We start from the raw sequence: 26,840 nt of genomic DNA, 5'->3' as shown, positions 1-26,840 counted from the left end.
GTCCACAAGTTGTGGTAACCTGGGTGGCCATCTTGGAGAGGGTTCAGCTGGAGTGATGCGTAATATATTCATACCTATATACAAAGTGAAATAAACCTTTGTGATTATTGACGGTTGCCAACTTGTGAATTGTACTTAAATCTTGAATGATCCATATTAAGTATGGCCGGCTAAATTATATATTACACAATTTGCATTTAATAAACCTTAAGGGGATGGTTAACATGATTGTGATTATTTCATGATATAGTTAGTATGCAACATTGGGTGATCTGATGTGCACGCACAATTGTGTTACGTACTAATTAATGAGAATAGAAGCCAGAGGGTACACCTACATAGCAATTGATTGATCTATGTCATGTAATAAGGCATGGAAGTGACCCGTGTCGTTTCAACTCTCAAATTGTACCTATTTGAAAAGCGGGAAACTAGTCAATAATTGCAGTGCGCTAGGAGGCACAATTACATATAGGATGTGGATAATAAGCTAAATTTGTGATAAAACTAGATCAACAACAGTGGCTGAATGAATGAAACAATTAGTGTTTTAAAGAAAAACTCCAAGTTCATGGTCTGTATTAAGACCACCGTACACAGTCCTGTACTGGCATATAAATCTTGCTTCAAGTCTTCGTAGCATCAGTGTGAGGTTGCCCCCACGCGGGGGTAACGTCACTTTGGCTAGTTCTGCAAATCTGATGTCTTGTTTCTGGTCTAATTGGTGGTGTTTCTGCCAATGGTTGGCAAGTGGGAATTTAGAGTCCTGACTGGATATGGTGGACAAATGTTCTCTCATGCGTATCTTGAGGGGCCTAATGGTGCTGCCAATGTATTTTTTATTTCAAACACAGATAATGCAATATACAGTCAATTTATTGTTGCAGTTCATGAAAGATGCAATATGATGGGTTTGTCCTGGGTTGAACAGCACAATCTTGGTTTGTAATGCGTAAGGACACAATGAGCAATTCCCACATTTGTGAAAGCCTGTAAGCTAGTCTTGACTGAGCCAAGTAGGTGGTCGTTTTGGTTGTCGCATGAATGACGGGCTCAGAAGGTTTTTTAAAGTGATGCCTTTGCTGTAGGGAGAGGGAAAGTTGGGAGAGGGATGTTGTAGAGTGAATGGCTCTTTGTTATATCTAGTGATGAGTCAAATCTTGTTAAAACCTACTTTGGTAGTGCCAGTTTTTGGTTGGAGTAATCCATCTCTCTTGAACTCGCTGACCTCTTTGATGGTATCCCCAACTTGTTTATCGATGTAACCCCTTTGTAGAAAACGTGCTTGAATAAGTTTGGCTTCTGTGGCGATGTCCGCTAGCAATTGACAATTACATCGTGCTCCGATAAGTTCCCCCTTCGGGATGTTGGAGATAACATGTTTTTTGGGACAACTTTTTGAATGCAAAATCGACTTAACTGAAGTACTTTTTCTGAAGGTTTTGGTAATGATGATGGTGTGGAAGGTTGCCCAGAGCAACGCCAGTGGTACAGATTCATTCAAAACCTTCCACCCATCACTTTTGTGGTCACAGTTTGTCTCACTATGTGAGAGAGGGTATGCCCAGACGTGGGTCCCTTGCTCGCTGCGCCATAGGGAACCAAGCTGCACCTCACTGAGGAGGCCCAAGAAGGCCGAAACATGTCTGGGGTTGCTTGTGTTTCCGTGCAGAAGGGACCTGGCCTAGCAGTTCGAGCTGGGCTGCTACCATTGGTGGCAGCACCAGACTGATTTGCATATGGCTGGACCCCTTTTGCAATGGCGCAGACGGGCTAAAAAATGGTGGTGTGGAAGGTTGCCCAGAGCAACGCCAGTGTTACAGATTCATTCAAAACCTTCCACCCATCACTTTTGTGGTCACGGTTTTGGTAATGAACCCTTGATTTGTGTTCATTATGTGAGATCGAGGAAGTCAATTCTGCTAGTGCTGAATGAGCAGGTGAATTGGATGCCCCATGTATTAGAGTTGAGCACATCTACAAATTGGAGGAGTTGTTCCTTGTTGCCTGACCACAGCATCAAAACGTCATCTATATATCTTTGCCAAAGATATATGAATTGTTTATATGGATGTTGACAAAATACATGGTGTTCTTCAAAGAAATGCATAAATATGTTAGCTAGTGCTGGTGCGAAGCTCGCACCCATTGCTATGCCAATTAGTTGTTTGTAATATGTCCCATTGAAAAGAAAAATATTGTTCTGGAGGGTAAATAGCACCTGCTGCCTCCCTACCATTACAACCTAGCAAGCGCAAGGTTCCTAAATAGGCTTTTTTGTGCCCCTTACTTATCTGTACCAATATACATAACACTTGATTGATTTCCTCTAGAGTCTGATTAGTAACAGTCCCCTGGATTGCTTCCTCCTGAGGCCAAGAATGAGGAAACCTAGTAAAAGGGAGAAATGGAGTATAGAATTTGCAGAGAATGAAGAAGAATCAAAATCAGGAATATATTTTGTCTCTATCGCCGGTGGAGTATCCAAAAAGCTCTGTGAGTTTACACTCAAGTCAATAATTGACGGAAAGCTCTCTTCACTCAGAATGTTCCCAGCTGGACGCAGACCCACCTGGGTTTTTAGAATGCTTTTCACTGGAGTGTTAAGAGAACCAGGAGAAGCAATTTTCCTCTTCAAAGTTCTCTAAGTGGGAAGTATGAAGTTATCTTTCCCTCTCGAGATTTGATTGCACTAATGTTTAAAAAAGGAGGCGAGACCAGGACTGGTGAAACCTTACTGGCTTCCCTTTCCGAAGCTCTTTCAGAATCAAACGTAGACCTATTTAAAACTGCTTCGATTGGAGACACGGAAGAAGCAAGTTCACTGCCACCATCATTTCATCATCAGTAATATACGAGGTGGTTACAGCTGGGCGGTCAGGCATTTTATTTTTTGCACTCCGCAAGTCATACACGTACAACAATTACTTAGAAACAACAAGAATGTTGTGTTGCAAGGAAGGGTCTAAGCCGAGTCCCTCTGCCTCAATAATGAAAATAAAGAAATGTCACAAGCGGCCACTTGCCAACTGTTATAATCCCTGCTTCCAATAAAGCGGCAATCTTTTACTCAAGTTACAGCGAGTTATTATGATTCCACAACTGGAAAGCTCAAGACAAAGTCCCTGCGCCTCTTCACTGTACTTTGCCCGCTTCTTCAACTCACAGTTTCTCCTTGATGAGTGAGCTGTGTAAAAAAACAGGTATAAAGTTAAGCCCCCAAACGTCCGGATCTTCCGGGACTGCCGAGACTGCCTTCCTCTTACTGCACCTCTTTCTCGCCATGCGCACGCTATGCGCAGGAAAGCAGGTTTTGAAGAATCCAGGCAAAGTGTACAGCGTAGAGCACTGGATTGGGAGACAATATCAATCAGTCCAAGAGTGCCAGTTAAGCTCAAGCCGAGACTGCCTTCCACTTACTGCACCACTTTCACACCACATGCTCGCTACGCGCAGGAAAGCAGGTTTTGAAAAATCCAGGCAAAGTGTGGAACGTAGCGCACTGGATTGGGAGGCAAAAGCAATCAGTCCAAGACTGCCAGTTAGGTTCCTGCCGAGACTGACTTTCACTTTCTGTACCACCATTGCACCATGCAAAAGATGTAATGGCATTTGATGGTGTGGGGTCAGAGGACCTCAGTACGTGAAGACTAAATCTAGACTTATGAGGCGAGTATGCATATATGAGGATAAAACTGGGCATCTGAAGACATCCTGCCATTTGATGGTGTGGGGTTGGAATACATCAGTATGCGAAGACTAATTCTAGGCTTATGAGGAGAGCATGCATATGTGAGTCTGAACTTGGGCATATGAAGATGTTCTGGCATTTGATGGTGTGGTGTTGGAGGACCTCAGTATGTGAAGACTACGGTGAGTATGCGAATGTGAGGCTGAACCTGGGCATTTGAAGATGTTCTGGCATTTGATGTTATGGAGTCATAGGACCTCAGTATGTGAAGACTAATCTAGACTTCTGAGTAGAGCATGCAAATGTGAGGCTGAACCTGATATGATATGATATGATATGATATGGCATTTATAACGCGCCTATACACAAGTGTTTCAAGGCATGACGAGGCAAGGGGGGGACAAGGGAGGACAGACAACGATCCTACTAGGCCAGGTGTCATTCAGATCGTGCAAGTGCATGGGAAGGGGGGGAAAAGGAAAAGTGCACAGGGGGAAGGGAGAGGGGAAAGTGCAGTACATGGGAAAGAGTAATAAATAAGATAAAATAAGAGAAATAAAACAGCCAGATTGTGGCAAGTGCAAGGAAGTGCAGACATAAGTGCTGGTAGGGGGACTGAAGGGATACAGAAAAACGGTCCCCAAGTGCAGGGGTTGCCAGGGAGGCAGTGCAGGTCGGCAATTGACGGGGCCTGGGCCAGAGATCAGAAAAAAGGGTGGCCAGGTAACCAGTGCAATTTCAGTCAGGAGTTCAGCAAGGGAGGGGAGGAGAGAAAGCAGAAGCAAAGAGGAAGGTTTTGAGGTGTTTCCGGAACCGGAGATGGTTCTCCTCGAGTTTCAAGGAGGCAGGAAGGCTGTTCCAGAGAGAGGTCTGTGCCGAGGAGAGTGATCTGCCACCAACTCGTTGCTAGGAGAAGCGACTGACCCTGAGGGAGTTGGAGGCAGATGAGCGAAGAGCTCGAGAAGGAAGATATTTAGGAAGAGAGAGTTGAAGGTATTGCAGCCCCAGACCCCAGAAGGCCTTTTGCAGAGGGTTTTTAACTTAATCCTCGCAGCCACTGGGAGCCAGTGCAGAGATTTCAGTCCTGGAGAGATACGATCCCTGGGCCTGAGGCCAAGGACAAGTCTTGCAGTCCTGTTCTGGATAAGTTGCAGAGGGCGGAGAGTGGAGGCAGGCAGATTTAGATAAAGAGACTGTTACAGTTTAGAGAGGACCAGGCCTCTGGAGACAGTGAGCTTCTGGAGGAAAGAGAGGAAAGGAAGAATACCTCTAAGGAGGTGCTGCCGGTAGTGTGATTTCTTAGCGACGTCAGAGATGTGAGGGGAGAAGGAGAGTGCAGAGTCGAAGATGACCCCAAGGTTTTTTGCCTTGCAGGTGGGAGTGGGAAGAGGGCCAAGAGAGGCCGGCCAGAGAGCTGCAGGGAAGGAGGGAGTGGGTGTGCCGATGAGTAGAATCTCAGTCTTACTGGCATTAAGGCAGAGGTCGTTGGCGGCGCACCATTCCTGGATGGCAGACAGACAATCAGAGATGGGGGAAGGAGAGGAGGAGGAGGCCGAGGGTAGCCTGAAAATGAGCTGGGTATCATCCGCATAGCACTGAAAGTTGGGACAGAGAGCGGCGATGCGGTGGGCAAGGAGTGCCAGTTATTGGTTGAACAGCCAGGGAGAGAGGTAAGATCCCTGGGGGACACCACAGGTAGAGAAAAAGATGTCGGAGAGGAAGGACCCAAGTTGGACCTGCAAGGCTCGGCCGGAGAGGAAAGAAGTCAGCCATGCCGGAGCCTGACCAGTGATACCCAGGTTATCACGGAGACAGTTGAGCAGGATGGCATGGTTGACAGTGTCAAAGGCAGAAGAGAGATCAAGCAATATAAGAACGCAAGGGGTGTTAGAGTCAAGGTTGGTGAGCAGGTCTTCACGGATGTTCAGGAGAGCAGTGTGGATATTGAGCTGGGATATGGCCAGTTTCTCCAGGAGCTTGCCCAGGAAGGGAGTGATGGAGATTGGGCGATAGTTAGCCGGGCAGGAGGGATCGGCAGAGGGTTTCTTAAGAAGAGGGTGCACAAGGGAGTGCTTCAGGGGGGAAGGGAAGACTCCAGTGGCGAAGGGGTGATTGCAGAAATCCGCCAGGGCAGGAGCCAGGGAGTCGATGTGATCCTTGATAGTTTTGGAGGAACAGGGGTGAACCTATTTTGACAAGACTTTCATAGATCGGACTTGTCTAGAAACCCTGTCTGGAGAGAAAAGGGGAAAGGCAGAGAAGGAGGGAGAAGGGGTGGCTGCAGAAGGGCCAGAGGAAGAGCTGGGAATAGCGGGAGGCATATGAGAGGAGGAGAGTGAGGACAGAATGTCCCGAGTTTTTGAAATGAAGTGAGAAGCCAGTGCCGTGCAGAGGGCTTGCGAAGGGACAGGAGATGTAGAGACTGCGGCAGGATTGGCCAGTTCTTTGCAGATTTTAAAGAGTTCAGCCGAGTTGTTAGATGCCGCAGAGACACGGGCTTGGATATGAGCTCTCTTCTTGGTGAGGACGGAGAGCCGGTATTGCCTTTGCAGCAGGCGGCAGGCCAGTTTGTCAGAGGATGAACTTGAAGCATGCCATTTCCTCTCGGCAACCCTACACTTTCGTTTTAGGGTGACGAGGTCTGAGTCATACCAGGAATTACACTTGGCTTTGGGCTTCAGGCAGATTCTCATGACAGGGGCAAGGATATCAAGAGTATCAGATATAGCAGAGTGGAGAGTGGAGAGGGCTGTGTCAGGGTGAGAGTCAGCCGGGGGGGAGGAGGTGAGAAGGTGGCGGCGAAAGCCTCAACTGACACATGCTTCATGGGTCGGGTGACCGAGAAAGTGGGTGGCAGTGACGGAGGTGGCTTGACCTGCGGGGTAGGGAGGGTGAGGTGGGAGGATAGGAGAAAGTGGTCACTCCAGGAGAGAGGAGTGGAGAGAGGGACAGAGAGGGGAAGGTCTGAAGAGATCAGAACATCGAGAGTGAGCCCTGCGGAATGAGTTGGGCCAGAGGGGAGAATGGTGAGTGAGAGAGAGTCGCAGAGGTCGCAAAAGAGTTCAGAGGGGGGACAGGAGGCATCCAGGTGGATGTTGAAGCCTCCAAGAAGGAGGAGTTGAGTGGTTGAGGCCAGGAGTGAGGAGGAGAGGTCTGCCCACTCAGAGAGGAAGGAAGAAACCTGACCAGGTGGCCGATAGATAGTAGCCACAGTAAGGGAATCGCTAGGCGACAGAGAGAGCCTGCAGACGAGGCATTCAAAAGAGGAGTAGGCCTGCGTAGGAATGACAGAGGCAGGAATCCACCCAGGGAAGATAAGGGCTACGCCTCCACCAGAGCGGTTGGGCCTGGGCGTGGAGAGGATCTAGTAGCCATCAGGTAGGAACGTGTCAAAGCTGGTAACAGAGCTGGCTGTAACCCATGTCTTGGTGAGACCGAGGACATCGAGGTCAAGTTCTTCAAGAAGGCGGCAGATATCAAAGGAGTGTTTGACAGCAGAGCAGGGGTTAAGAGTGGCAATGTGGAGAAGGTTGCCCTCCTTGAAGGACATCCTGGGCATATGAAGATGTTCTGGTATTTGATGGTATGGAGTCAGAGGACCTCAGTATGTGAAGACTAAATCTAGGCTTATGAGGCGAGCACGCATATGTGAGGCTGAACCTGGGCATATGAAGAGGTTGTGGCAATTGATGGTGTGTGGTCGGAGGACCTCAGTGTGTGAACACTAAGGCCCTGATTCACAGAGTGGTTTCCAATTGAGATTTGCCATTATAAAATGCTAAAGCTTATGAGCAGAGGCTTTGCTATGGGGGGGTCTGAGGGAGCTATAGCCCTGGGTCTTTTGGTTGTAGCCCCGGATAGCAGCTCTGGGACTACAACCAAAATGCTATCAAGCCTCTAGTCCTCACAGTCTCGACATTAGCGTAGCCCCTGATCTTTTCCAGACCTAGCAACACCCTTGCTAATGAGTCTGAGAATTGGCATGTCAGACTGAACCTGGAAACATGGTGGTGTTTCTGGAGTACAAAGTAGTACATGGGCTTGTAAGACTGAACCTAGCCATAAGAATTTGTTGCTGGCATATATGTTGACTGGGCATATTGAGGTGTCTGCAGCATTACAGTGGTGCATGTGAATGTGAGGCATTAGTAAAGGAGTCCACTTAATGAAATGTTATGCAGATTTGTGGACAAGTGGCAATGGGAACTCGGAACACCCTTTTAATGTGTTTTTGAACATCCTCAAAGCTTGGCAGCTGACTGCAACCCTGATTCCAACACATTGCAGGCCTAAATTAACAGACACAAGTCCCATACACACCTACATTAGGCCTGGCTCCCTGATTTCCTTCTCAAGCCAGAATCAGTACTGCATCAAACCAATAGCATTATATAATGTCAGCATGTCTCATTGGGTATTAGCATTGTTATGTGAGAGGCAGGAGTTAGGTCGGGCGATTTTATGGGAAGGGACGTAGCGGCACGGGCAGCCGTAAGGACTAAGAAATAAATGAGTAGAGACCAGTCACACTGTGTGGGCCTCCTTCATTTTCCGGTGCTGCTCCTGATTGATTTGGGTATTCCCTGTTTCCATTCAGAGGCACTTGGGCCTCTGACATTGGTGACGAGTGAATCCTGTGTGCAGGCAGCAGCCAGGAGATGAATCCGTGCACACTGCTCTGATCACAGGCGGGGGGCGTGCAGATTATCACCCAGGTGCCTGTGGTGAATGGAGCCTACGTTGGACAACTTCGTCATGTGCCTTCGAAAAATGCATTAAACACTGTGCATTTCCTTGGTATTCCAACAAGGAAGCGCTGCTCTCCCAAGTTATAGCAGGCTGCAAATCTCCTGAATTTAGGAAGAAGCTCCTACAAAAACAAAGGCCACTAGACAAGATCATGGCTATGGTGAGAACAGAGTCAGCCATCTCACCACAAATGCTCAACATGGGCAGAGTGAAACTGTCCCCTGCATCAAAGGAACAAGAATCTGTTAAGAAACTGATGCCCCCTCCAGCAGAGGGCGCAAGAACACAAACAAGACCTGTTTCAGATGCAGGTATGAATTTCCCCATGAGGGCACATGCCCGGTGTTGGGACAATAGTGTTCAGCGTGTGGGGGAGATGATCACTTTTGTTAGTATGTCGAAAAGCCGCTACCATGACCCCACAGGCTGTGTCACAGAGAAGTGGGAAAAGACACCCAAAGTACTGCACAGATGACCGGAAGCTTAGTCGTGTATATAAGAAATACTGACAACCAGAAGGCGACAGTGCCAAATATCAGGTGAGAAGACCCTATACCCAGAAAGAAGAGGGTCGCACCGGACACAAAGGAACATACGATAAATAGAAGAGCAATTCATCTTCCTCCCCAGGTGATTAGCGGAAAAGAGGTTACATCTGGGCACTGGGAAATGAGGTTGCACACACTCATGCTGCAGGTCAATAACATACTGACTGAATTCCTGATTGACACAAGCGCAATAGCAAATGTAATGAGCGAAGAAGCTTATAACCAAGCCCCCCCACCACCGAAATTAAAGCTGTCATTAGTGGGCATCTTTCCATATGGATCAAACACGCCCATACAACTACATATGCTTTCCACCGAAACCAACAGCAGGTGCATACTAAGCTTCAAGACTGCTGTTGACATGGGTCTTTATGGCTCATAAATACATTGCCCCGGATGGCCATGTCGTGAAGACATTCCCCAACTTATTCAAAGGTCCGGGCAAGCTCTGTAACTGCAAAGTGATGCTGCACATCGATCCATTGGTCAAAACCATCGTCCAGCACTGCAGGGGTATACCGATTAAAATCCAGAAGCAGGTAGAGGAGGACATTTTCCATCTGCTGGATCTCAACATCATTGAACCGGCGGTCAGGCCGACCCACTGGGTATCCCTGATAGTGGCCGTTTCCGAAGAAATCGGAAGAGGGGTCCATCAGACTCTGTGTAGACATGCGCTGGCCAAAATGTAGCCATCCAAAGAGAATGACACCAGGCCCCCAGTATCACAGACATGATCCATCTCCTCAACGGGATGACAGAAGTCTCCAAGCTAGACCTCAACAAAGGCTACCACTAGCTGGAGGTCGCACCTCAGTCACGCTACATCACTACCTTCGTCACTCATAAGAGGTTGTACAGCTCCAAAAGGCTTAACTTTGGGATATCTTCCACGTCAGAGATAATCCAGGAAGAAATCCATCAGGTCATCAAACATATACCCAATTGTCTTAGCATTAGTGATGGCATTTTAATATTTGGCAAATGAATGAGTGAACATGATGACAAGTTACATCGCGTCTGCCTGGTGCTGGAGTCAGCAAGAGTGACATTGAATAAAGACAAAAGTGTATTTTGGAAACGAACATTAAAGTTATTTGGCCATATTCTTTCGGAACAAGGCATGCAACCTGACCCGGGCAAAGTGGCCGCTTTGAATGAAGCTCCTCAGCTGACCAACATATCTGACTGGCAGTCATTCTTATGTTTAGCTAGCTATTATTCCAGGTACTTGGAGAACTACACCACAGGAGCTCACGAAGGACAAGCAGGAATTCAAGTCGACCTCCGAGTGCCAAGCAAGCTTAGAGACCATCTGGGTGAACATTTTGTCTGCCACAGGCATGCTATACTTCAGCTCGCCAAAATAGACAAAAGTGACCATGGACACCAGTCCAGTGGTTCTGGGTGCCATTCTGACACAATATAAAAAAAGGCCACCACACTACAAGCTGATAGTGTCATACGCAGGCTGCAGTCTATCGACCACCAAGCAGAAATACTTGCAGGCAGGGAAGGAGAGCCTACGGTAGTCTGGGCCTGCAAGCACTTCCATCTTTTCCTCTATGGGAAGGAATTCACAATTGTCACAGACCACCAGGCACTCCTCACTATCTACGGCAACCCGAAGGCTAGGATGCCCCACGGGTAGCGAGATGGAGGCTCAGTCTTCAAGACTATAAATTGACGATCTACCACAGACCAGGGAAAGATAAGAATCAAGTGGACTAGCTGTCCGGCCATCCCACCGGAACATTTGATTTGCGGAGGCATACCTGAACTACATTATCCATCAGATGAAGCCGTTCCCTATCGCTTCGAAGACGCTCCAACAGGAATCAGCTGCAGACACGGCGCCGTCCATCATTGCACGCTGAATCTCAACCGGAAAAATGAAACATGCGAAGGACATGGCAAAGCACCTCGATCCCCCTTCCCAAGATGCCATCTGGAGCATGGTTCTCATACAGGAGGAGCTCACGATTATGGAGGACCACATTGCCATGAAAGGCTGTAAAATACTGTTGCCCAAGTTGTTGTGTCAGCAGGTCGTCAACTTTCCACATGAAGGCCATGAGGGGGTTGTGTCCACCAAGAAACTGCTTGGACAAAAGATATGGTTCCTAGGGCTGGACAGCAGAGTAGAGACGCACCATCTGCTGTGTTGTAGCCATGGCCCTGACCAAATCCCCTGCAGATGTCTCTGCTACCGTAGGGCATTTGGAAGGAGCTGGCAATTGATTTATTTGGTTTGGTCAGGGGAGCTCCTAAGTCCTGGTAGTCATGGACGAATACTAGAGATTCCCTGAACTACAACTAATACCTTCCACTGCAGACACGTCGGTCATACTGACACTGGATCGCATTCTCACAGCATATGGCATCCTGAAAACCATCATGTCAGACAATGGTCCACCGTTTACGAGTCAAGACTTTGCCAACTTCGCCCAGTACATGGGGTTCAAACATTGGAGGATAACGACCCTCTGGCCCCAGGCCAATGGAATGGTCGAACGTTTCATGGGAAACATCAAAAGGGCACTGCAGGTGGCTCATGTTGCAGGCAACCTTTTGAACAAGTGTTACACCAGCTTCTGAGAGATTACTGACATACTCCTCACAGCACCTTATGTTCGGCAGGAGGATCAGGACTCGAACCCTGCAAGGCCCAGAGCCTGGTGTGCAAACAGTTTGTGATCAGTGGGTTTGCAAGAAAGACATGGCGAGAAAGATGAATGAAATGAAAAATTAAAGTGATTGCTTATTCCAGAAGGGGTGCCCGAGAAGTCTCTTTTGTCATTTGAGATAGGGTGGTGGTGAAGCAAAGCAAAACGCCAGAAAAACCCCACGTTAGCGCCAGGTCTGATCTGTTAGATTCCTTCCCCTGTTTGTGGCCCTTCAGGTATGCGCTGGTACATTTCTTCCCCTGGCCATGGCCCTTGAGGTGTGCTCTGGTACATTCCTTCTCCTGTTTATGGCCCTTCAGGTGTGCTCGGGTACATTCCTTCGCCTGTCCATGGCCCTTAAGGTGTGCTGTGTTAGATTCCTTACCTGTCCATGGACCTTGAAGTGTGCTCTGTTGGATTCCTTCCCCCGTTCATGGCCCTTGAGGTGTGCTCTGATATATTCCTTCCCCTGTTCATGGCCCTTGAGGTGTGCTCAGGTACATTCCTTCTCCTGTTTATGGCCCTTCAGGTGTGATCTGTTAAGTTATTTCTCCTGTTTGTGGCCCTTCAGGTTTTCTCTGGTAGATTCCTTCCCCTGTCCATGGCCCTTGAGGTGTGCTCTGGTACAGTCCTTCTCCTGTTTATGGCCCCTCAGGTGTTCTCTGGCACATCCCCTCCCCTGTCCATGGCCCTTAAGGTGTGCTGTGTTAGATTCCTTCTCCTGTTTATGGCCCTTCAGGTGTGCTCTGGTGCATTCCTTCACCTGTCCCTGGCCCTTCAGGTGTGCTGTGCTAGATTTATTCTCCTGTTTATGGCCCTTGAGGTGTGCTCTGTTAGATTCCTTCCCCTGTTAATCACCCTTGAGGTGTGCTGTGCTAGATTCCTTCTCCTGTTTATGGCCCTTCAGGTGTGCTCTGTTAGATTCCTTCCCCTGTTCATAGCCCTTCATGTGTGCTCTGGTGCATTCCTTCCCCTGTCCATGGCCCTTGAGGCCCTTGAGGCATGCTTTGGTACATTGCATCTCCTGTTTACGGCCCTTCATGTGTGCTGTGTTAGATTCCTTCTCCTGTTTATGTCCCTTCAGGTGTGCTCTGGCACATTCCTTCCCCTGTTCATGGCCCTTGAGGTGTGATGTGCTAGATTCCTTCCCCTGTCCATGGCCCTTGAGGTGTGCTCTGGTACATTCCTTCTCCTGTTTATGGCCCTTCAGGTCTGATCTGTTAGATTCCTTCTCCTGTTTATGGCCCTTCAAGTGTACTCTGGTACATTCCTTCCCCTGCCCATGGCCCTTGAGGTGTGCTGTGTTAGTTTTATTCTCCTGTTTATGGCCCTTCAGGAGTGCTGTGTTAGATTTCCTCTCCTGTTTATGGCTGTCCAGGTGTGCTCTGGTACATTCCTTCTCCTGTCCATGGCCCTTCAGTTGTGCTCTGTTAGATTCCTTCTGCTCTTTGTGGCCCTTCGGGTGTGCTCTGTTAAATTCCTTCCCCTGTTCATGACGGTTGAGGTTTGCTGGGTTAGATTCCTTCTCCTGTTTATGGCCCTTCAGGTGTGTTCTGTTAGAACCCTTCTCCTGTTCATAGCCCTTGAGGTGTGCTCTGTTATATTGCTTCTCCGTTCATAGCCCTTGAGGTGTGCTGTGTTATATTCCTTCCCCTGTTCATGGCCCTTGAGGTGTGCTCTGTTACATTCTTTTCCCTGTTCATGGCCCTTAAGGTGTGCTCTGGTACATTCCTTCTCCTGTTTGTGGCCCTTCAGGTGTGCTGTGTTAGATTCCTTCCCCTGTCCATGGCCCTTGAGGTGTGCTCTGGTACATTCCTTCTCCTGTTTATGGCCCTTCAGGTGGGCTCTGTTAAATTCCTTCCTCTGTTCATGACTGTTGAGGTGTGCTGGGTTAGATTCCTTCTCGTGTTTATGGTCCTTCAGGTGTGTTCTGTTAGAACCCTTCTCCTGTTCATAGCCCTTGAGGTATGCTCTGTTATATTGCTTCTCCTGTTCATAGCCCTTGAGGTGTGATGTGTAATATCCATTGCCCTGTTCATGGCCCTGAGGTGTGCTCTGTTACATTCCTTCCCTGTCCATGACCCTTCAGGTGTGCTGTGTTAGATTCCTTCTCCTGTTCATGGACCTTGAAGTGTGCTGTGTTAAAGTCCTTCTCTTGTTTATGGACCTTCAGGTGTGCTCTGGCACATTCCTTCCCCTGTTCATGGCCCTTGAGGTTTGCTGTGTTAGATTCCTACTCCTGTGTATGGCCCTTGAGGTGTGCTCTGTTAGATTAATTTCCCTGTTAATGGCCCTTGAGGTGTGATGTGCTAGATTCCTTCCCCTGTTCATGGACCTTGAAGTGTGCTCTGTTAGATTCCTTCCCCCGTTCATGGCCCTTAAGGTTTGCAGTGTTAGATTCCTACTCCTGTGTATGGCCCTTCAGGTGTGTGCTGGTACATTCCCTCCCCTGTCCATGGCCCTTGAGGTGTGCTGTGTTAGATTCCTTCTCCTGTTTATGGCCCTTGAGGCGTGCTCTGTTAGATTAATTTCCCTGTTAATGGCCCTTGAGGTGTGATGTGCTAGATTCCTTCTCCTGTTTATGGCCCTTCAAGTGTGCTCTGGTAAATTCCTTCCCCTGTCCATGGCCCTTGAGGTGTGCTGTGTTAGATTTATTCTCCTGTTTATGGCTGTCCAGGTGTGCTCTGGTACGTTCCTTCTCCTGTCCATGGCCCTTCAGTTGTGCTCTGTTAGATTCCTTCTGCCCTTTGTGACCCTTCGGGTGTGCTCTGGGACATTCCTTCTCCTGTTTATGGCCCTTCAGGTGTGCTCTGTTAAATTCCTTCCTCTGTTCATGACTGGTGAGGTGTGCTTGGTTAGATTCCTTCTCCTGTTTATGGCCCTTCAGGTGTGTTCTGTTAGAACCCTTCTCCTGTTCATAGCCCTTGAGGTGTGATCTGTTATATTGCTTCTCCTGATCATAGCCCTTGAGGTGTGATGTGTAATATTCCTTCCCCTGGCCATGTCTGTTGAGGTGTGCTGTGTTAGATTCCTTCCCCTGGCCATGGCCCTTGAGGTGTGCTCTGGTACAGTCCTTCTCCTGTTTATGGCCCTTCAGGTGTGCTCTGGCACATCCCCTCCTCTGTCCATGGCCCTTGAGGTGTGCTGTGTTAGATTCCTTCTCCTGTTTATGGCCCTTCAGGTGTGCTCTGGTGCATTCCTTCACCTTTCCATGGCCCTTGAGGTGTGCTCTGGTACAGTCCTTCTCCTGTTCATGGACCTTGAAGTGTGCTCTGTTAGATTCCTTCCCCTGTTCATGGCCCTTGAGGTGTGCTCTGATATATTCCTTCTCCTGTTTATGACCCTTCAGGTGTGTGCTGGTACATTCCTTCCCCTGTCCATGGCCCTTCAGGTGTGCTGTGTTAAATTCCTTCTCCGGTTTATGGCCCTTGAGGTGTGCTCTGTTAGATTAATTTCCCTGTTAATGGCCCTTGAGGTGTGATGTGCTAGATTCCTTCTCCTGTTTATGGCCCTTCAGGTGTGCTGTGTTAGATTTCCTCTCCTGTTTATTGCTGCCCAGGTGTGCTCTGGTAAATTCCTTCTCCTGTCCATGACCCTTCAGTTGTTAAGATTCCTTCTCCTGTTTATGGCCCTTCAGGTGTGCTCTGTTAAATTCCTTCATCTGTTCATGACCGGTGAGCTGTGCTGGGTTAGATTCCTTCTCCTGTTTATGGCCCTTCAGGTGGGCTCTGTTAAATTCCTTCCTCTGTTCATAACCGGTGAGCTGTGCTGGGTTAGATTCCTTCTCCTGTTTATGGCCCTTCCGGTGTGTTCTGTTAGAACCCTTCTCCTGTTCATAGCCCTTGAGGTGTGCTCTGTTATATTGCTTCTCCTGTTCATAGCCCTTGAGGTGTGCTGTGTTATATTCCTTCCCCTGTTCATGGCCCTTGAGGTGTGCTCTGGTACATTCCTTCTCCTGTTTATGGCCCTTTAGGTGTGATCTGTTAGATTCCTTCTCCTGTTTGTGGCCCTTCAGGTGTGCTCTGGTACATTCCTTCCCCTGTCCATGGCCCTTAAGGTGTGCTGTGTTAGATTCCTTCCCTGTCCATGACCCTTCAGGTGTGCTCTGTTAGATTCCTTCCCCAGTTCATGGCCCTTGAGGTGTGCTCTGATATATTCCTTCTCCTGTTTATGAACCTTGTGGTGTGCTCAGGTACATTCCTTCTCCTGTTTATGGCCCTTCAGGTGTGATCTGTTAGATTATTTCTCCTGTTTGTGGCCCTTCAGGTGTGCTCTGGTACATTCCTTCCCCTGTCCATGGCCCTTGAGGTGTGCTGTGTTTGATTCCTTCCTCTGTTCATGGCCCTTCCAGTGTGCTCTGTTAGATTCCTTACCATGGTCATGGCCCCTGAGGTATGCTGTGTTAGATCCCTTCTCCTGTTTATGGCCCTTCACGTGTGCTGTGTTAGATTCCTTCTCCTATCTATGGCCTTGAAGTGTGCTCTGTTAGATTCCTTGCCCTGTTTATTGCCCTTCAGGTGTGCCTTGTTGGATTCCTTCCCCTGTCCATGGCCCTTAAGGGATGCTCTGTTAGATTCCTTCCCTGTCCATGACCCTTCAGGTGGGCTCTGTTATATTCCTTCCCCTGTTCATGGCCCTTGAGTTGTGCTGTGTTCATTTCCTTCCCCTGTCCATGTCCCTTCACGTGGGCTCTGTTATATTCCTTCCCCTGTTCATGGCCCTTGAGGTGTGCTGTGTTAGATTCCTTCCCCTGTTCATGGTCCCTTTAGTACTTTCTGATATTTACAGTCCGACCCCGGTTCATGGTCTTTCAGGTCAGCTCTGTTAGAGTCCTGCCCCAGTTCTTGACCCTTCAATGTTTTTTGCTAGTTACAGTCCTACTCCGGTTCATGGTCTTTCAGGTCAGCTCTGTTAGAGTCCTGCCGCCGTTCTTGATCCTTCAATGTTTTCTGTTAGTTACATTCTTGGCCCAGTTCATGGACCCTCAGGTGTGCTGTGCTAGTTACACCCCTGCCCTGGTCATGGTGCCTCAAGTGTGCTGTTCTAGTTACATCCCTACCCCCAGTGCCTGGTTCTTCAGGTGTTTTCTGATAGTTACATCCTGTCCCAGGCCTTGGACCATCGTGCATTTTCTGCTAGTTTAGTTCCTGCTCAGGTTTTGGACTCTCAGGTGTGCTGGGCTAGTTGCACCCCTGCCACAGTTCATGGTCGTTCAGGGTTTTCTGCTAGTTACATTGCTGCTCTGGTTCATGGTCCCACAGGTGTGCTGTGCTAGTTACATACCTGCCCTGGGCCATGGTCCCTCAATTGTGCTGTTCTAGTTACATCCCTGCCTCCAGTTCATGGTTCCTCCGGTGTTTTCTGCTAGTTACCTTCCTTCTCCCGGTGTTGGTCCCTCAGGGGTGCTGTGCTAGCTGCACCCGTGCCACAGTTCATGGTCTCTCAGGGGTGCTGTGCTAGTTACATACGTTATCCGTTTCATGGTCCCTCAGGTGTTTTCTGCTGATCTGGTTTATGGTCCCTCAGATGTGCTATGGTATTTACATCCCTGATCTGGTGCATAGTCCCTCAAATGTGCTGTGCTCGTTACATCCCCACCCTGGGTTATAGTACGACTAATGTGTGCTGTTCTAGTTACATCCCTGCCCCCAGTTCATGGTTCTTCAAGTGTGCAATGCTTCACATCACATGCCGGCCTCACGTGTCTCTTATCTCTCCTCAGGGCCCGCCTGATGCAGAGCTTTAAGGAGTCTCACTCCCATGAGTCCTTGCTCAGTCCGAGCAGTGCAGCTGAAGCCCTGGAGCTGAACCTGGATGAGGACTCCATTGTAAAGCCTGTGCACAGCAGCATCCTGGGGCAGGAATTCTGTTTTGAGGTGAGATGTATATCTTTCAGGCGAATGATAAAGGTTGTTCCACTTCCACCCGCTACTCCCATCACAAGGAGGATTTTGAACTGAACTCCAGTCCTTATCTTAACACAGATATCTCCCATTACAGTTACCTTGACACAGAAATCCCCCAGCAGTAATCTAGGCATGCACTTAATATCTACATCTCATCACATCGACATGATATAGCCCTACCTAGAGAATTCCCAATCCATTTGCAGATAGCCCTGAGCACAGATATAGCCCTACCCAGAGAATTCCCAGTCCTATCACAGATAGTCCTGAGGACAGATATAGCCTTACCCAGAGAATTCCCAATCCATTCACAGATAGTCCTGAGGACAGATATAGCCTTACCCAGAGAATTCCCAATCCATTCACAGATAGCCCAGAAGACAGATATAGCCCTACCTAGAGAATTCCCAATCCATTCACAGATAGCCCAGAAGACAGATATAGCCCTACCTAGAGAATTCCCAATCCATTCACAGATAGTCCTGAGGACAGATATAGCCTTACCCAGAGAATTCCCAATCCATTCACAGATAGTCCTGAGGACAGATATAGCCTTACCCAGAGAATTCCCAATCCATTTGCAGATAGCCCAGAAGACAGATATAGCCCTACCCAGATAATTCCCAATCCATTCACAGATAGCCCCGAGGACAGATATAGCCTTATCCAGAGAATTCTCAGTCCATTCACAGATAGCCCTGAGCACAGATATAGTCCTATCCAGAGAATTCCCAGTACAATCACAGATGGCAATGGGGACAGATATAGGGCCTCATTACACGGATGGCGGTAAGGATTTACCGGTACCGGTATTTTACCGGTACCGGTAAATCCTTACCGCCTTACTACGAGGTCCCTTTGCGGGTTGGGGAATTTAACGCCTGCTTTTTGCAGGCGTTAAAAACCAACCCGCAAAGGGACCCAGGGAGCTAATTACAGTACCGCAATTTGCAGTACCGTAATTAGCGCCTTCCCCATTCCCATTATGCCTTATGGGGCAAAAATGGGAATGGGGAAGGGCAATGGTGGAAGGGGGAATTACCGCCCCGCCAACCTTGGAATGGGGCGGTAATTCTCCTTTCCGCCAAGGCGGTGCAGTATTTTACCGGCATGAACCATGGCGCTAATAGCCCCAATGGTTTTCCGCCATCCGTGTAATGAGGCCCATAGTCTTACCCAGAGAAGTCGCAATCCTTTCAAAGATAGTCCTGAGGACAGATATAGCCTTACCCAGAGAATTCCCAGTCCATTCACAGATAGCCCCGAGGTTAGATATAGCCCTACCCAGAGAATTCCCAATCCCTTTACAGATAGCCCAGAGGACAGATATAGCCTTACCCAGAGAATTCCCAGTCCATTCACAGATGGCCCTGGGGACAGATCTAACCCTGAGGAGAGACAAATGCACAGAGGGAGAGTTCATGATCCACAGGCCAGTCAATCTGTGGACAACCATTTTCATACACAGGTTATTCATGATCCTCACACTGTAAATTCGTAGGCCAGAGACAAGATAACCGCAACCATGTTGGCATGTCAAACATGTAGGTAATCCGACCATTGTAAATGTATTTCAAGTGGTAATCAGTACAGAATAGGTGCAGTGGTATGGCAATCAGCCGGGATTGCAGTGTTGACAGTGGTAGAGCTCATGCTTCATCGGCTACAGCCTAGCCATAATACACAACCCCCACACTTTGCACCTTCAGATGACACTGTAGACAGAGCATTGCTGTGGGCTTTGCACGGGGTACCACTGTATCCTCATCACCACTAAAGAGGCAAGAATCATAATGGTGATAAAGGCATGTGCATTTCTATTAAGATACACATTAAGCAGTGTTGTGTCTCTATCGACAGTCAAACTGTGACTCCCCTTCCTCTGCACCACATAAGGACTCGACATTCCATATTTTACACCCCATACTACGCACTCCCGGCTCCTAGAAGAGAACAACATTATGTCCTTCATCTGAGGTACCATCAAGTGTGTGTTGGTGTCTTTGTCAATTTAGGAAGAGTGCTATGTAACTCGGTATTATGGGATTTATTGAGACTATTACTTTTCATCTCTTCAGGTCACCACAGCCTCGGGAACCAAGTGCTTTGCCTGCCGCTCGGCTGCTGAACGGGACAAATGGATCGAGAATTTGTATCGAGCGGTGAAACCAAACAAGGTGATTAAAAGCAAATACAGTCAAATTAAGACAGCTATGAAAAGCTGGCAGCCAGTAGAAGTATTCCATACCAGCTTCACTGAAACTAGGGCAGATCTGTGCACAGGCAGGAACAACCAAGAGCATTAAACTGACCAAGACCCCTAGCAGAATGTGCTCATTAATAAAGGTACCAGTTCCTAGTCATCAAATCTTTCCCAGTCCATAAACATACAATAAAGGGCAGTACCTTCACCAATACCTCTTCCCGTCCATATACACAGTGCTTTGTGGGCAATAAGTAGTAGTGCATCATTTGTATAGTGCCTTTCAACATTAGTATGGTCACAACGCTCTAAGGTTGAATGCCCTTGGGGGACCGGAGTCCGGGTATGGGAGGAAATTCGAAGGAGGTGCTAGTATGCGTGTGTTCATATTGGCCAGTGCTTAAGCTATCAGGGGTGGCCATTGGTCAAGTCCCTGCTAGCCACCCATGTCAAGGTGGTATATTGATGGGTGGTGATAAGTGGTTTAAAGGGGGTAAGCGAGAGTGGGATAGATGTTATGGGTGCATCTATGTATAGAATTTGTGTTGTGAATGGTAGCTTCATTCGTATGGCAGAGGTGCTGTGCGAAGTGTCTTCAATTGGTGTATGATGGCAGATTCATATGGGTCTGCGGCCGTGCCTTTGGCTAGTTTCCCTATGCATAGAGAGTAAGAGGTTAAATTCATGCTCTACATTCTAAGCAGTGACCCAGAATTAATATGATGGCTAAACTCTAAATCAACGTGCTTTAATTTAGGGACAAATTCAACATGCTCCTAGGATCAGTGTAAAGGTTGCCATCAACATTCTTCTAGATTCAGTATCTGGCTATATTGAACATTCTTCAAGATTCCAAGCTTAGCTAACATTCTTCATTTCGCCTAGATTCAGTATCCGTGCTAGGACTATTTTGCATTCACCTAATTCAGTGCAATGGCTACATTCTGAATTAACCTGGAACTGATATAGTGGCTGCATTCTGCAAAGATCTGGAATGAAGTGATGGCTACTTCACATGTGTATCTAGAATCAATACATATGGGCCTCATCACGAGTTGGGCGGTGCGGTAAAATGCAGCAGTAATAGTTTTACCTCTGCATTACCGCACCGCCCAACTATGAGTTGGGCGGAAAGTTGGGGGATTCACCACCAGCTCTGAGCTGGAGGTAAATCCAATGACTTTCCGCCCATTTTTCGGCACAATTACCACAGCAGAATTGCTACAGCAGTAATTGGGACAAAAATGCCCATTGAAAAGTGGGTACCTACACCGCCACCACCACTTGTAATCTGGCGGTAATACCGTCGGAACAAGTGACGGTAACAGTAATTGCATTGGGCTGTATTGCTGAGGATTTACCACCGGGATACTTCTCATCTCATGATGAGGCCCATTGGCTGTATTCTTCATTCACCTAGATTCGAGCCTGGCTGCATTCTGTAATACGCAAAGACCTGGTAATAAGTGTTGGCTACTTTTCACAGGTACCTAGAAGCACTTGGTGTATTCTTCATCGACCTAGGTTTGTGCCTGGCTGCATTCTGCAATCATGTAGTATTGGTATTCTGGTTGCACTATGGCAATGAACTTTAAAAAGCACAGTGTATATACCTTAACGGTCGTCTTGCCGCATGCAACAACTGACAATGAGCGTTAGGGTATTGTGTCTTACCTGGCTGTTGCTGTCAACTAGTTTTTGATCCCTGGATGGGGCCTCCCATAGTAGACGGGGCAAGCTGTGGATGGGAGTGGCCCCTGATTACCTCCCCCAGACCCTGGTGGTCACCCGGGTATGAGTGTCCTGGTTGAGCCTTCGTGTACAAGTGTTCTCTGGTCATGAGAATGGACTCTGGGAAAGAACAGGAGGGGGAAAGTCGGGTTGCAGGAGGGAAAAGGCAAGTTTGTAGGGCCTTCTTGAAGGTGAGATTGAATGCGGGAACCACCAGGAGGTATGCAGAGCCAGATCTGAGGATTCTGTTAGTTTGGTAGCGAGAGAGTTCGTTTTGGAGGAAGTTAGGGCCTTTCTTGTGGAGGGCACAGTGGGTGATGCACGTGGCTTTGAAAGTGGCCCTTTGGCTGATTGGGAGCCAGTGGAGTACCCCGAGTACAGGGGATATGTGTTCTCTTGGGGATGTTTGAGCTCTCTAAACTGGGGGCAGAGGCACCTAGGTAGAGGGAGTTGGTGTAATCTAGCTGAGAGTATGATGGCCAGAATTGCAGTGATTCTGTGACGGTAGTAGAGAAAGGGGAAGATTCAACTGAGAATGCAGAGGTGATAGTGGCAATATCTGGAGATGGCCTTGATGTGGTGAGAGAGAGTATGGTCCGTGCCGAGGGTGCATCTTAGGTTTTTTACTGAGGTGGATGCTGCGGGAGGTGGGCCTAGGGAAGGTGGCAAGTGGGTGGTTGGGCTTTGTAAGGAACTCATGGTGACAGCAGTAAAGACAGACACAAGTGATCACAGTTCAAGGGTGTTTATTAAACTGTAAATGCAGGGTGGAAAATTGCCTTACCTAAACCTAAATCTAAGATGGGAGCAAGCGTCGACCATCAAATGAAAAATAAGGCAGTCCTTGTGGTGTCTTGTCAAAGTAAAAAGGCCTACACTAAAAAAACCTATTGACAATTCGTTACAACTAATTACAGAAAGAGTGTGCGATAGGGTAGTCAAATAAAGGAAAGTGTTCACAAATAATAAGTCAGGATGTGATTGCCTTGAGGTCTCCCTTCCCCATGTTTTTAGCACAGGACACAATGGGACTTTGGAGCACAGCACAGCTCGAGCCTTCGCAGCACGAGCTGACAGTTCCGTAGCAGCTATCAGGTTCTTCGTAGGATAAGTCTCCCTTAAATAAAAGTCTCTTGCCTTCGAGGCCTGAGGCTTTCAACAAACAAACACAAAGTTCTCCAGCATGGGGTCTGACATGGATTCACATGCTCATGAATATTCCCTGTCGTCAGGCTGGGAATCCTCGGTAAAGAAAAAAATCAGTATCAGTTTCGTTTCTGATCTGTCTTTCTTAGTATTAACCAATCACTGATCTCTGGGTCATACTGCCCCCAGCCAATGACTGCCCTCTACCTAAGCCCCTCCCCTGGCAGCCATCCTCAGATTTTTACCGCACGTTCAAGTGTTGGGAGTCCTCGTGTTTTAGCTCTGAGCTTTTACTGCCTTTTCGCGTTTTTCAGGAGATTTTTCTCATTTTTTCGGTTAATCGAGCCTCAAGCTCCACCGTTTCTACTTCCGTTAACGGGGACCCGTTTCGGAATTCTTCTACGCCCCTCAAGGTTGAAGTTTTCGTCGAGTTACGCTTCTTGGAGGATTCCAGAAGATCTGTGGCCTACCTCAATGGACATGGCCCAGGACAAGGGAAGCTCGATGCCCGGACCCAAGCTGTTCAGGAGCTGCCCAGGATGCGGATAGCAAAATGTTTTCAAGGAGGACGAGCAATCGAGATGTCTCTACTGCCTTCATGAGGACAAGATGCACGTGGAGAAGGACTGTGCGTTCTGCAAGAACCTGTCGGAACGGACCAAGCAAGATCGTCGTTCCCGCCTCGCCGCTTAGCTGGAGAAGGGCACAGCAGGTGAGAAGGCGAAGAAAAAGTCTGAGCGGTCTTCTGAGTCCTGTGAGGGTGCCCCGGCGACGGGGGCCCAACAGAAGGCCAAGCACCCTGAGTCTGCGGGCACCGGGAGCGCCGAAAGGTCGGGCTCCTCGGCTGCCAGGCAGGGCGCGACTTCCCCGGCACGATCAACCACGAGCCAGCGCTCTGGTTCGGGGAAGAGGAAGTCCGAGAACCCGGGTAAGCTTCTGGAGAGGCCCTGGTCGATCTCGAAGGGAGCCGAGGGGGAGCGAGGCGATCACCCTACCCCCAAAGTGAAGGCCCAGGAAGCACCTAGGTGGTGAGGGCCTTGATCCACCCGGCAAAGGCCTCTATCGAGGTTGTCGCAGCGGCCCTGGCGCAGAGGCTACTCCGGTGGAGGCGGCCTCGGGGCCCAGAGTTTCCCTGCCGCAGCGGAGGGAATCCTCTTTCCAGACCATCGTTAAGACCCCCGTGAAGACCCCGGCGGAAAAAGAGAGGGCACGGTGGCCGTTACGGACTCGGATTCAGCCTCCGAGGAAGATCCGGTGGAAACCATGAAAAGCCTCAACGAGAGGTTCATAGGCCTCAACGAGAGGTTCGAGAAGGTTCGATCTCAGGGGAAGGTTCCCGCTGATGTGATCGAAGATAGCGACGATGGCGACGACGAGGGCCCAGTAGAGCAGCCATCCCGTCCGTCGCAGCCATTACCCGAGTCCCAGGATAGCTCGGCGGCCATTTTGTTGGCAATCCAATCCTTATGTACTGAGATAAGGATGAGTTTACCACGGACCCCGACGGAGGATCCAGAACCAGGCCCGTCAGGAAGCCCTCCGAACAAGCGGAGGAGGGTCCACCCCGCTCCGCCCTTCGTGCCCGCGAGGCCTGTGGACCCCTCAACCCCCTCGCCGGACCCTCGGGAGGATACGGCGACAGATACAGCGACGGGGACGGATGACGACGGAGGCAATGACACAACGGAGATCCGTTGTCACCCCCCCCCCTCGGGCCTCTCTGCCTGACGAAATTGGCTCTTTTCACGCCATGATAGCCAGGGCATCCGAGCACTTCCAGCTGTGCCCTGAGGAACAGAAAAAGGAAGGTTTTCTTTACCAAAGACGAGAGGCCAAGAGAAAGACGGTCCTCGCGGTGCCATTGCTCAACGATATCTGGGACAAGGGGCTGGCTATCCTCAAGAACCCTTCCACGACACCCGCCAATAGGGACAGGTACGAGAAGAAGTACCGGGTCCCCGATGCCACCCCCTTGTGCCTCAGGGCCCAGCCCATGCCGGACTCTGTCGTCTCGGCAGCGGCCAAGAAGAAAGCAGCGGGTGCGGCGGCTTCAACTTCCACTTCCCCGCCGGACAGCAAGGGCAAGAAGTTGGACTCCATGGGACGACGAGTCATCTCGTCGGCGGCGACGACGATTAAGGCGGCCAATGCCTTAGCGATTGTGGCCCGTTACGACAGGGAGCTTTGGTTCAAGATAGCTCATCTGCTAGACTTCCTACCGGACGACAAGAGGGCAGAGGCCCTACAGATTCTGCAGGAAGGAGAGGTGGCGTCGGATCACGCCATAATGGTGGCAACGGACATTGCCGATACCGGATTTCGCCAACTGGGCAACGGGGTTTGCCTCCGACGATGAGGATGGCTCAAGGCGACGGACTTTCGCCAGGACGTCCAGACCAGAGTGTTGGACATGCCGTTCGACGGCAACAACTTGTTTGGAAAGACGGTGGATGAGTCCCTACAGAGGTCGCGGCAAGCAAGGAGGGTCTCGCCGCTGTCGGCAAGGAGGCCAAGGTGGCAAGGCCTCTTCCAAGCAGGACTGAACCGGCTGTAGCGTTCGGGTCCCCACCGAAGCACCCCGGTGGGAGGCCGGCTGATGAAGTTCGTCAGCGTGTGGGAGTCCATCTCCACCGACCGTTGGGTGCTGGACACCCTGGCCCGCGGACACTCGCTGGAATTTCAAAAGAAGTGTCCTCGCATTCCTCCCGTGGCCAGGAAGAAGAATCACGTCCCTCAACTGCTGTTGGAGGTAAGGGCGATGCTCAAGAAGGGTGCCATCGAGCTCGTCCCCAAGAGGCTCCGGGGCTCCGGAGTATACTCAAGATACTTCCTCGTCAGAAAGAAGACAGGCGGTTGGCGCCCCATCCTGGACCTGCGTCGGTTGAAGTACATCAAGGCACAAAAATTCAGGATGGTCACCCTCCAGCACATGCTGAGACAGCTGGAGGAGGGCGACTTCCTATCGTCACTGTACCTGGAGGATGCTTACTTCCACATCCCCATTCTAAAAGGACACAGAAAGTTCCTCAGATTCATAGTCCAGGGGCGTCACTACCAATTCAAAGCCCTGCCGTTCGGATTAAAGTCGGCACCCAGGGTGTTCACCAAGTGCCTCGCACCTGTGGCAGCGCGGCTGCGCCTGCAAGGGATCCACGTCTACCCCTACCTGGACGACTGGCTAATCCGTGCAAGGTCAAGAGAACTCGCCGTCGAACACACAGCGAGGACCGTCCGCCTGCTCACGGAGCTGGGATTCGCCATCAACTATCCCAAATCCCATCTGGTCCCGTCGCAGGTGGCACTGTTTCTGGGAGCGACGCTCGATACAGTGAAGCGATTGGCATCTCCGTCAGAAGAAAGGACGAAGGCCATTTTGGGCAAGGTGCAGCGCTTGTTAGGCACGGATGTGGCCAGAGTGAGGTCCATCAAGTCCCTCCTCGGGATGATGTCCTCATGCATCTACCTTGTGCCCCTTTGCAGACTTTGGATGCGTCCACTACAAGAGTTCCTCAACGCCCGTGGTTGTGCATGTGTATACTGCTATGTATTCTTATATTCATGAGCATGTGAATCCATGCCAGACCCCATGCTGGAGAAGGAACAAGTTACTTACCTGCAACTGTTGTTTTCCAGCATGGGTCTGGCATGGATTCACATGCGAACCCTCCCTTCTTCCCCTCTGCGGCTCTTCACTTGGTCATACTGCCACTTTACGTGCTACCAAATCTGAGGATGGCTGCCAGGGGAGGGGCTTAGGTAGAGGGCAGTCATTGGCTGGGGGCAGTATGACCCAGAGATCAGTGATTGGTTACTACTAAGAAAGACAGATCAGAAACTAAACTGATACTGATTTTTTTCTTTACCGAGGATTCCCGGCCTGACAACGGGGAATATTCATGAGCATGTGAATCCATGCCAGACCCATGCTGTTGAACAACAGTTACAGGTAAGTAACTTGTTCCTTCTTGTTCTACGAACACGTTGGATGATGGCTTCACCCATGGGTCCCCCTCTTCTGGGCGCAGACCCCTCTCAAGTGGTATTCAAGGAATTTTCAAAACAGTTATTTTATCAGTGAACTTTGTGTGGTGACTTTCCACCCCTGGATCTCCTTCGCTGGGCTTGGACCCCAAATGACAAGGGGGACACTTCACCTCCCCTTGTCTTGCTATATTTCTTTCTTTCACAAATCTACTGTCC

At 49.3% G+C, this 26,840-nt stretch overlaps 1 protein-coding gene across 8 annotated transcripts in view; it reads left to right on the top strand.

Moving 5' to 3' along the window:
- The window catches only part of SYNGAP1 (synaptic Ras GTPase activating protein 1), a 2,054,767-nt gene that overhangs the window by 1,779,728 nt on the left and 248,199 nt on the right, over positions 1–26,840 (top strand). For all 8 annotated transcript variants that reach the window (XR_011283210.1, XM_069635198.1, XM_069635197.1 and 5 more), the window contains 2 exons: positions 17,377–17,530; positions 19,639–19,737. Coding sequence is in view for 7 of the 8 variants with exons in the window: in XM_069635198.1 (XP_069491299.1) it covers positions 17,377–17,530; positions 19,639–19,737 (253 nt within the window). In the remaining variant the exon portion in view is untranslated. The remainder of the gene's footprint in view (positions 1–17,376; positions 17,531–19,638; positions 19,738–26,840) is intronic.

The sequence above is a fragment of the Ambystoma mexicanum genome, chromosome 13, assembly GCF_040938575.1.
Source record: "Ambystoma mexicanum isolate Mex_15411 chromosome 13, UKY_AmexF1_1, whole genome shotgun sequence".
In the NCBI taxonomy this organism is placed as follows: Eukaryota; Metazoa; Chordata; class Amphibia; order Caudata; family Ambystomatidae; genus Ambystoma; species Ambystoma mexicanum.
Note: the sequence above shows the minus strand (reverse complement) of the source record. Positions and strands in the feature narration are given on the sequence as shown.